This window comes from Leucopleurus acutus (genome assembly GCF_964270905.1).
Source record: "Leucopleurus acutus genome assembly, chromosome: 20".
Taxonomy (NCBI): domain Eukaryota; kingdom Metazoa; phylum Chordata; class Mammalia; order Artiodactyla; family Delphinidae; genus Leucopleurus; species Leucopleurus acutus.
Window position 1 is genome coordinate 7,897,175 of NC_139162.1, and position 12,062 is coordinate 7,909,236.

A 12,062-nucleotide genomic window follows, 5' to 3' on the forward strand; every position below is an offset into this window, starting at 1 on the left:
CCTCTTCTGCAACTTTGAAGTTGTTTTTTTTTTTTTTTTTTTTTGTGGTACGCGCGCCTCTCACTGTTGCGGCCTCTCCCGTTGCGGAGCACAGGCTCTGGACGCGCAGGCTCAGCGGCCATGGCTCACGGGCCCAGCCGCTCCGCGGTATGTGGGATCTTCCCGGACCGGGGCACGAACCCGTGTCCCCTGCATCGGCAGGCGGACTCTCAACCACTGCGCCACCAGGGAAGCCCAACTGAAGTTTTTTAAAACAAAAAGTGTGGGGAAAATGCTCGAAAGTCTAATACGTGCTATAGTATAGGTTCTCCATCCTGCAATCTCTTCGATGTTTATTCATCTCACTTTTTTAGAAGCACTCACTTCTGCTGTAATTTAAGCTCATTTCCTCATTTGTTCTGTTCTCTCCGGAGATAGAGACAGCATCCTCCTGTAAATCTAGGGCTCAGCTGGCTTGATGATGTGGGAGAACCCCAGGGCTGTTCCCGGATGGAACTTGTATTTATGCGTGTCTTGGGCTACTCTCCTCACTACCCCAGTAAGACCCACTGTTGAGGAACCGCAGTGGATCTCAGCCTGAAGCCACACTGCGAATACCTGGAGAGCATTTTCAGTATATTCATGTGGGTCCCACTTTCCAGGGGCACTGAGGTTCGCAGTGGGGTGCTGACGTCTGTTGCGTGGATAGGCTTGACTGTTCGGTTTCAGCCACCGTGGTCCCTTTCAGCCTTGGCCCGTCTCCTCTACCATCACCACGTGGAGAATGAACCCCTTTCACCTGAGGGATTTGCCTTGGCCCTTCTTCTCTGCTCGGACCACTGTCTGCTTGGGTTGGGCTATTGTAGCCTGCCAGGATGCAAGCTGGTGCCCTGGCAGTGGCAGAACTAAACTTGTCCTGCACCATTCCTCACTCTTGGCTTGTTGTGGAGTTGTGGGAACTTAGGAGGAAGCGTCTGTGGACCCCCATGCAGGGTGACTTGTGTATCCTGACAAGGATCCTCCGGAGAAGGAGAGGACCAAGGCACAAAGGAGGAGAGGGGCTGCAGCTGTATCCATAATGTTTATTTTTTGGATGAATCTCAACAGCATTATGCTGAGTAAAAAAAGTCAATCTCTAAAGGCTACGTACTGTAGGATTCCATTTATATAACAGCTATTTTGATATGACAAAATTACAGAAGTGGAGGACAGATTAGTGGGTGCCAGCGGTTGGGGGGTTGCTACAAAAGGGTACCACGAGGAGCTCGGGTGGGGATGGAAATGCTCTGTATCTAGGCTGAATCAATGTCCTTTTCCTGGTTGTGATATTGTAATATAGTTTTGAAAGATGTTGCCGTGGGGGAAACTGGGTAGAGGGTACATAGGATCTATGTTATTTCTCACAGTTTCACGCGAATCATCAGTTATCTCAAAATAAAATGCTTAATTAGAGAAAAAAAGAGGTTATAAGGCAAACACGGCAAAAGATTAACATCTATTCTATATGGGGTGTGGAAATCTGTTATATTTGTTCTATCATTTTCATTATTTTCAGAATGTTTGAAATATCTAGTAAAATAAATGAACCCTCTGGAGTTCTCTAGGTAGCTTTTGACGTGTGCATCCTTCCTCAGGACCCACTCCTGGTCCCCTCAGGCTGGCGTGATGGAAGGACAGGCCTGCGGAGTTTCGCAGGGGGCAGCGCTGACCCAACTGAGAACTGCCCTCTTGACTTCTTACCGCCCTCGTTTAAGCTGGGAAAGCACCTATAACTCCTTGAGGGCTGGGACGCCCTGCTTCCCTCCTAGCCCCACTCTGCTCCACTGAAACTCCCTGGCATGTCAGTGAAATGGGCAGAATCACACTTATTCTAATTCTTGGTGGCCATTACTTCCAGACGAAAAGAACTGTCTCAAGGAAGGCTGTCTTCTCACTAGAATTCTTTGGTTTTGTGTATCGTAAAAAAACGAGGCATACATACCAGAATTTATTTATTATCTAGCTAAATCACAAATTTACAATACATTCGAAACGGACTAAATGAGACATGTAGAAGAGTTTAAATGTAAAAATAGAAAGGAATATCCAAAAGATCATTTAGATTGGATTATAATTTTAGGAATCTTTAAAGAGTGAAGTGTTTCAGCCTGGAGTCCCAGGACAGAACTTGGCCATTGCAGGTCTATTCACATGGATTCTGAATGGCAATCAGAAGATATTCCTTATCTGTGGAGAGATATGGACAAAGTTAATCCACCCTAAAAATTAAATTTAATAAATGAATACTTCAGCTAATCTGCTTTTCTCTTGAACACATCACTTGGACCTTGTGTAGACCAGTGGGCTCCCAGCCTGGCTGCACACCAGAATCACCTGTTGAGCTTTCAGAAAATACCATTACCTGGGGCCAAGCCCCAGAGCTTCTGTCTTTATTGGTCTGGGGTGGAGTCCCAGGTATCAGTCTTTTTTTTTTAAGCTCTCCAAGTGATTCCAATGTGCAGCTTGGGTGAGAACACAGGTGTAGGGAAAGCTTTATTTAGTTTGGGGGTAACTCTGATTTTACAGTTGTACTACAGCGAAGTTTGTTCTAGACTAGATTTAGGAACGTGAGTCCTGTTTTACACTGACGTCCACTAAAACTGTGAATGTACCTCCTTCAAGGAAAGAAGTATTTCTGTGGCTGCTGTCTTTTGATAGCCCCAGTGAATGTGCTCTACTCCAGGGAAGGTTTAAGACCCTACAGACCTTTGATCTGCCCTCGACGTTATCCCCTGGACAGGAGACATTTCTCCCACTCTTCAGAAAGTCTGTGTGGTAAGTTCACATAACAGGAAACCTACACCTCCTAAATGGTTTGATTACTAACAACAAAAACAAATGGGCAAAATTCAACGTCTTTACTAATTTCACGGAATTTTCACATTCAAACTTCTTCACTTTGTAACTGAAAAGCATTATGTGTCATATTGCATGTTAAAATCCACACTCCCCGTCTTTGAGACAAAGCTTTTATCCAGTAAAGTAGAAAGATGCCTTAAATAATGAAAAGAAATGCCAGATTACCTGGAGCTACCATGATTTCATGTTTCTTTGATCTGATTCTAAGAAAAGTTAGGTCGTTCTGAGGATCAATGTCACGGACTGTGCTCTTGGCTTTCATGGTCAGCTGATGAAGAAGACCTGCATATTGAACTGTTGTCGAGTTGTCCAAGGTCGTTCGGATGGGAATGCCTGGTACGAGATTTAATTTCGGGTTAAACATTTTTTTATTTTGATTATAAAAGTAATATGTGCATCATAGAAATACTGGAAAATACTGTAATTGTAAAAAGGAAGAAAAAGTGATGGCTCGTATCACTCAAAGGTAACAATTTTATTTCCTTCCAATCGTTTTGCCATTACGTGGATTTTAAAATTTAGTTGCATCAAACTATAATTACATATTTGACTGTTGCTTTTTTCTTCATTTAAATTATAGCATACAAGCTGTTCTTGTTGACGATGCCATCAACATTATTTTTAATGGCTGTAGACTTAGTATTTTTTGGGATATATCATAATATAATCAACCCCCCACTGTTGGATTGTTAGGTAGTGTGTTTTTGTTTTTGTAGCTAATGGTGATGAACATTTTTGTACACAAGTCTTCTGGAAGTTGTTAATTGATTATTTCAGTCCTAAGTTAACATATTACTATACAAAATGCATTCCCCTAAGCATCCTGTCTACGGTGAGTCCACTGTGAAATTGGTCTGTGACATGGTGCTAGTTTCTCCCCTGAGGCCAGAAATAGAAAGGGGATATCACTGCACATGCTAGAGGGTGTATCAAAAGGGATTTTCAGAATTTCTTTGTAACTTCCTCATATGGTATTTTGCAAACCTTAATTTTTATGCTAGAAAATACAGCAACGAAGACTCTGCAGTTCGGCTGGCATTCCCTGGTTTGCACTCACTCTTGGTTTCAGCATGATTAAATTTGGCTACTTGTGTGCGCTATTGTTTCATTATATGCGTTTAAAACAGAAGCTATTAATTTAACTGGAAAAATCTAGCCAGACGAATATGCAAGTATAATTCAATTCAGTTCATATCAATCCAGCTCCATTCAGGTCACTCAGTGCTTATTATGGAACAGGTGCTGTGCTAGGTATTTTACATATACTATGTCTAATCAGAACCGGCCTTCATATTATTTTGAAAACTACCAGATCAACCAGGGAATTCCAGGGATCTGATTTGCAGATGTGCCTTGCGTTTAGGGAGACATATGAAGGTGAATTTGGGATCACTGTCAAGTTCCTCAAGAACCTGAATGAAGGCCAATCAATAAAAAAGGCTGACGTGGCTCTCTTGGGTTTTCCCTCAGAGAATGTAGCTCCAGAAACTGGTAAACAAGATGAGTGCTTCTAACTTGGGACTTTACCTGTTTTTCATGAAACTTTTTGAGAGCCTCAACTCTGACTTTGAAACAGACTAATTTCTTTTTAAGAAAGCCATTCTCTCCAGAGCAGGTCTTGCCAAAGAAGGCAAGGACAGTATTTACAGGAAAACCTAATTAAGTAAGGTTTTACAGAAAACTTGTTAACTTCTGTATTATTGTTTCTTGGCCACTTTTTCTCCAGAAGTCAGTTCTGTCTTTCACAACTGATGAACCATCGCAAGGCATGTGTCTTTAACAAGCAGGAAACTGAAGTATAGCAAGCACTCAACCTTTCAAGGGCACTTTTTGACCAGTTTTATTTTGCATCATGAAGAGCAACTACCTACGAAGTCTGCATTGCTCAGTGTCAGAAAAGCAACACAACCAGAATAAATTATTCAAACTGTAGATGACAGGGTTATGAATCAGATACTCAGGCCTATTTAGTCAGTCTATTCGTGATCCAAGTCAATAAATAAAAGGGCTAGCCTTTCTGAATAGTAAGTGCACACCGTGGAAACTCTTGGAGTTTTTCATATCCACTGTAGAGCCTTGGAAAAAAAAAATCAATCAACAAATATTTATTGAGTTCTTGCTTGAGACTATGTGAGGTAATTAAAAAATAATTTATTAGGAAGTAATTTTAGCACATAGTATAAAATTCACCCACCTCCCCTTCTGAGAGGTAACCACTGTTCTCAGTTTCTTTGGTGTCCTTGCAGAGATATTCTAAGTCTATTCCAGTATGTTTGTGTTTGTATTCTTTAACTGTATCATTTTCTATTCTGTACCTTAACTTTTTTCATTTAATACACTCGGGAAGTTGTTCCATTCAGTCCGCATAAGGCTGGGTCATTCATGTTAATGTCTGTGTAATGTGACTGTTGAATGGATGCTTTGTAATACATGTAACTAATATATCTTCCTGACAGGCATTTGGGCTGTTCCCAATTTTTGACTTTTATAAACAAGGCTACAGAATATGTCTGTGTGCATGCCATTTCACATTTGTATATATGTGTAGGATAAATTCCTAAAATGTACCTTCTAGAACAAAGAGTATATATTCTATCTTCCTGAACTTATGACACTACTTTACAATATGACTCATCATGATCCCAGTAAGCTGGTATTCTTCAACTGTACATTTGGTTGATAGATTATATTTCAAAAATAAAAGGAATTGGCTGGATGGCTGATAAAACCTAATGAAACTCAAATGACGGATTGTTAGAAATGTCAAGAATATTTAAAATTAAGAGTCTGCAGAAATCAGGCTTATATACATAAGAATATATGACAGATATGACTGTCTGGGAAACAAATATACATGTTCACCAGTATCTAGTTCTGTGATCAGAACTGCAATACTGTAAGCAATGAATTATTTTGTAAATGGGAAACCAGTGTTAACAAAGAATCTAACAAAGACCTATACTCCTCAGCATTGGGCTAAATTGATAAGTCCACTTTATTGTCATGAATAAGAAGTCTATGTTTCAATAATAGTGAAACCAAAGGACACTATTTAACATGGCAGAGGATGAGATCTAAATGGATAAACGTGGGGTAGAAGGCCTACCTAGCCACAATTAAGACCTAAAAATTTGTTAAAATGATTTGCCTAGAACTAGTGGACTAAAGCCATGGGTACAGAACAAGAACACATGAACACTAGCTTAGTTAAATATTGTCAGTGTTACATTTCATGGGACTTCTGAGAGCTGCAAAGCTGCACCGTAATAAATGGTACTTTCATCTAAAATTGACTGGGCTGTTGAGATGGAGTATTTCATTTCATTCTGGTCACACACACTTACACCATATGCTGTTAGTAAACATCCTTGTCATATCCTCTGGTTGTTAATAATCCGACCATAAAAATAAGCCCCTCATTTATATTTTTGGGAAGAAGGTTAATTTGGCTTTCAGTAAAGTGCCCTGAATCCTAACACAACCTTATCCTAGTAGAGGTTAATTAGAAGTTAATGGGTATTAAAAGTAGTATTTTGTTACCTTTGGATGAGAAGAGTGTTAACTGAGAGACCTCAGGAAAACAAAAGTCATTTTTAATTCTACCACTCAGAGATCATCACCGTAACACAGCCCTGCCTTTTCTTCCATATTTCAGAGTGTATGTCTGCCTGGCCGTATTTAGGATTAGAAGATGCTGGCTACTGCTTCGTCTCCTGTTTTCATCTAATATTGTGAGTAGTTTTTCATGACTCTAAATATTCTTCAACATTTTAAATAGAGTAATGGTTCACTGAGTAAATATTATATAGTAAGTTTAAAAATTTCCCTACTGTTGGGCTTTATGTACTTGTCTATTTACTGCTATTATATATGGTGCCTCCGTAATATCCTTTGCACCTACATCTTTTCTTCATCACCTCTTAACCAAATTTCTAGGGGTGGAATTACAGATCATAAGGTATGGATATTCTTCAGACATTTGATGCCTATTGCCAGGATTATGTACTTTAGACTAAGTATTCCCAAAGTAACACATTAGATACATTGTCCAGGGTGTCACAGGTGAATGCATCTGGACTGGGTTGAAGAGTGTCCCCTCCAAAATTCAAGCCCACCTTAACCCTCAGAATGTGACATTATTTGGAAATAGAGGCTTTGAAGATGAATTAGTTAAAATGAGGTCATACTGGATCAGTGTGGGACATAATCCAACGACGGGTCCTTATAAGAAGAGAAAACAGAGCACAGAGAGGAGAACGTACACGATGCTGGAGGCAGAGACTGGAGTGATGCACCTACAGACCAGTCAACAGCAAGGATCTCTGGAAATCACCAGAAGCTGGGCGGAGGCGAGGAAGGATCCTCCTGTGGAGCCTCTGAAGAGAGCCTGGACCCACAGACACTTTGATTTCAATTTCTAGCCTTCCAGAACTGAGAGAAAATAAATGTCTAATCTTTTTTAAGCCACTAAGTGTGTGGTGCTTTGTTATGGCAGCCAAAGAAAACAAATAAAGCATCTCTGTGAAGTCATGCAAGTAACCTATCTTAGGGGGTGTGGCAGAGTTTATGCAAATGCCTGAAACTAAAATCAGTTCAACCAGAACCATGGACTTGGGCTGGACCGCTTCCTGGAAATATGAGGCATAGCTCTTGACTTTCCTGTAGGCTGATGTTAAGTCCTCTCCCTCCTGATCATTCAAGCTGGGTGAATTTATTATATTCATTTGACACTGAGTTTATTAAAATTTTATTTTATTATTTTGTAAAACACATCAAATGCTTTATCTGTACAAATAAATTAAAAATTCCCACATTCACAGAACTATTTAATTACAATTCTGTTAAGTGTTAGGTATTGTGCCAGGCACTTGACAATTATTATTTCACTTAATTGTCACAGTCACCAGTAAAGTAGGTTATTTTGCATTTTTAATGATAAGGGATTGAAGTTTAGAGTTTAAACAGACTTTCAGTGGGTAGTTGCTCACTAAATATTTATTGATGGATTTGCTCCAGAATAATGATTAGCTATGAGAGTCTGTTGCCAAGCACTGAGCTGGCGATGTACCAGATCCATGGTTGTACCATGGACTGTGTGAAGTAGCTACTCTTATTTCAACTAGTGCTCTGGGGTTTGTGGCACCTCTTGCCCTTGCAAACGCCTCAATCAGCAATGAAGCCAGCAGAAGCCTTTAAGAGGCTGCCACCCTGGCTGAGCATGGAACAGTGTGGCAGAGAAAAGGTTTTGGGGATTGTTAATAGGCAAGTCTCTGGTGTAAGTCTACAGATTTCATAGGTGGAAACGTATTGGCCCTTCTTAAACTATAACCACAAAGACTATACTATAAATTACATTAAAATTAATTCTCAAAGATTTCATTAACTACGGTAAAGGAACAATTTCTTTTAAAAATGAAGATTGAAACTCTGTATGCTTTACAATGTTAAAACAAAAGCAAACTGCCAACAGTGGTATTCTTTCTATCTTCAATATAATAGTTTTATTGATACTCCTGAAATGTTAGAAGAGAGTTACCAAAGCTTTAAAAATTAGACAATGTGCAGCATTTCTTAGGAATATATAGGCGTTTTTAGGCATGTCTTATTAATGTTTATCTCCCTACCTCTTAGCAGAGTTCTTGACATGTAATTAATAGATACTCAATAGATGTATGATGAGTAAATGCTCTGGCTAAAATATACAAGATATACTTTTGATTTAAAATTCCAAGATGTTTGCCTAAGGCTTCACACAACAAACAGGCTCTTGGTCGGCTTCTGCCTGTCAAGAAGGCAGCCTGTGAGGTGTTTACCTTCTGCATTTACAACCATCGTTCCTATAACCCCTTTGTGGCTCTGGATCCTCTTGAGGGTTTCCTCCACCTCTGCCTGGAAGAGATCAGGAAGAAAATTAACCAAAGAGTCTTTGTGGTGACCCCAGTCATAATTAGAGTAATGTTCTGAAAGACCCCTATTCTCCAATCTCCTTAAACTAAGATTTAGAAGCTCAGATTTTTGGAAGAGAGCTTTGAAATTGTCAGGTCCCATATGCAAGCCTATGTAAGACCCTCTACGTACAACCCTGACAAATATCTTGGCTTGAACTCTTGTTGAGACAGAAAGCTTCTTGCCTCACAAGAGCTCACTCCATTTTTATCTGTCTCTATTTACTGTTAAAGTATCCTATGTTGTTGAACAGAAATCTGCTCCTGGTCATCTTTCATTCATTGATCTTTCTGTATTCAAGTGAAAAATCTCTTTTCTACATTATAGATTTAAAAAATATTTATAGAGCTGTTATCACTGCCTCCTTCTGTCTAAAAGTATCACTGAATGAGAAATCATATTCTCAGTCCTAAATGCCACCTAATTGGGAGTTCAGATGGTTAAATTCAAAATATTCTGTAAAAACAGTGTATTCCAGGATTCTACTGGTAACCACAGCCTGGATCTCAGTGCAAGATGAACGTTCAACCATGAATGATTATGTTGGAACCCCACTACTGGGTTTTAAACTCAGCTTTCTGAATCACATGCATAGACTATATATATTGTACCAGTTTCTTGCCTTCTCCAAATGCTAAAATCAAGAATAATTTTTCCCAGCCTGCATATTTTCCATAACTGAGTAATCACTGGATATTCTGAATTCAAACAGTATTCTGCAGAGTCTCTTGATGAGGATTTATGATATATTTTTCTTTCCAGCATTGTACAGGTGAACGTTATGTTGCTTTAGTCAAAAGACAGTTTTCTTTTGTCCCTAATATGGGTGGGAGCACTTATTTCCTCTTTCCACCACTACAGCAGGTGTTTTCTAAATTTCAGGCATTCATGTACTAGATTTATAATTTTTGCCATTATGAATACCATCTATATTATTTACCCAGCACATTCTTAAAATTATTTCACTGCTAAAAGCTTAAATGCATTTTAAAAGGAAATTATACATCATTACCACAAATGTAAATCTGGTATCATTTGTCATAGGCAGAAATAACCATAAAAACAAACAAAACAAAGAGAGAACATATTGTTAAATTTTACCCCAATGAAATCTCTGAGCCTGAGGTCTGCCCTTCAGGTGAAAAATCAAAACTACCAAAGGATAGTGGTATTAACGACCTAACAGTGCCAGAAACTCTCTCCTGGATATAGTCTAAAGGCTGGAAAAAAAAAAAAGAGGAATAACTTTCTCTGATGTGATTCACTCTGTGGTTTTTGGTTTTCTGAGCCATCTTAAAGTAGCAACTAACGTCTGCATCTCACGTTGGGAAACACTGAACTTAAAGCGTAATAGCTGTACAGGGATCAATGACTTACTACAGTTTTCTGCCATCTGTAAGACAACGTCCACAGGTCCTTACAACCGCTGCCCTCGTTTTATCTTTTTCTGTTTTACTTCTCTCCCAAACGCCTCTCGCTGATCTTCCCGGCCTTTCCCTCTCTTTTCCCAGGTGTTTTCTCCTTTGGTGATTTTTGAGCCCCCAATACAGTCTCTTAATTCCCATCGCCAATTCGCTTTTCATTCCTTTCTTAAAAAGAAACTCTGCTTTCACTTTGTTCTTTTTCAAACCTTCCTGTCTCCATTTTCCTTTTCTTCTCCTCCCCCTCCCATTCCTGCTGCCTCTTTATTTTCCTTTCTTGTCTCTCAATAACTCCTTCTCCCCTCTCTCCATTTCCTTGCGTTCCTTGTCCCCTCTCTTTCTTCCCTCTCAGGGTGATTTTTCTACTCTCCCTCGCGCCGCTCCCCTTTTCAAACTTGCCTCGCCGTCAAGGAGATTTCTCCTTCCCCTCAGGATCTTTCATCCCCTCCGTATCTCTCTTCTCTTTCTCGATACCCTCCCTCCACAAGTATCACCCCTCAGAAATCACCCCCCCACCCCAGATATCTATGCCCCAAGATAGCTTCCCCCATCTAGCCATCTTCTTCCCTCCCTCCACGGTCGCCCTCTGGTCCCTCCAGGGTCTCCGTGTCACTCCTCCAAGAAGCTTCTGGAGACCCCAGCCTTCGCCCCGGCCCCGGGAGCGGGGCAGCGAAGGTCCCCTGCCGGTCGCTGCCCTTGGAGCGGCGGGTCGCGGACAGAGCCCCCGGATTTACCATCGCGCGGGCGGCGAGACTCTGAGCTCAGTTCGGTGCCACCGCTGCCCGGAATGTCAGCAACGCTGCCAGCCGTTGCTACGAGACAGGGGAGGAAGTGACCTCCCGGAAGCGAGGGTGCCCGCGCCTGCGTGCGCGCGAGTCGGGCCCCTCCGGGCAGGCTCTTCCGCCCCGAAGTGGCTTGACGCCTCCCGGCCGCCGTAGGCGGAGGCTGGGGACCGTGGCTCCGAGCGCTCACCTGGGGCGCGCCCGGCCCGTGGGCCGCTGGGCATGAGGAGAGCTGAGGGGCTTAGGCCAGGCTCCGGGTCATTCGTTCGTCCTTTCACTCATTCATTCCTTGAGGTACGCGTTCGTGTAACCGCCACTTCCCCGTTCAAGAACGATATATTGACCACCTACCCCGTCCCGTCCCCTGGGCCTGTGGTACATTCTAGCGGGGGAGACAGACGAAATGCGACAAACGAAGCAATACTGTCCAAGTGTGATACGTGCTGTGGAGCAGATAAACCGGGGTGGGTCCTTGTGACTCCGGGGCGATACTGGGTATAGCCTCAGCTGCCCAGTGACCCTCGGAGCATTTCCTGTGGCGCTGCCTTGTGCAGGGGTTTGTTCCCCCCGCCCACCAGGGGCAGTTGTTTTTTTTAATTAAAGAAGAACTATACCGCAGTATGGAATAGTACAATCATGTATATATCCATCAGTTCACATGTCCCCACCTCCCAAACCGTAGGTGCAGCGCCATCTTACGTCTTAGGTTCTCATGTGTTGTAGCACCCCGAAGCCGCTCTTCTCTCAGTTGGAGGGTTGCTGCTTCCTAGCGATTTTGTTTAATCCATCAGGAGCTTTATTTATTTATTTTTTATAAAGTTATTTGCCCACCCTTCTGAGTTGCTGAAAAATTGCAGGCGGTAGTGCTGGAGGTTCTACAAATCGCCGTAGAAGAGCGGTCCACCGGGTGTTTAAGGAACTGATGGAGGAGACAAGTTAAAGATCAATTAGGGATGGTTAGAAGTCCCTTGATCTTTTGAAGGGCATTGGATATATCTTTGTAGCCTGGGAAGAAGAAACCAACTGCGTGTGAGGG

The 12,062-nt window shown here is 41.6% G+C and overlaps 1 protein-coding gene across 1 annotated transcript; it reads right to left on the reverse strand.

The window, feature by feature from the left end:
* Positions 1-2,034: 2,034 nt before the first annotated feature.
* On the reverse strand, positions 2,035-11,032 carry DYNLRB2 (dynein light chain roadblock-type 2). Its single transcript, XM_082862224.1, has 4 exons — positions 10,979-11,032; positions 8,691-8,766; positions 3,043-3,210; positions 2,035-2,205 (listed from the first exon to the last, which is right to left on the reverse strand). Exons 1-4 carry the CDS (start codon positions 10,979-10,981, stop codon positions 2,162-2,164), a joined length of 291 nt encoding a protein of 96 aa, XP_082718350.1. The 5' UTR covers positions 10,982-11,032; the 3' UTR covers positions 2,035-2,161.
* Positions 11,033-12,062: the final 1,030 nt, after the last annotated feature.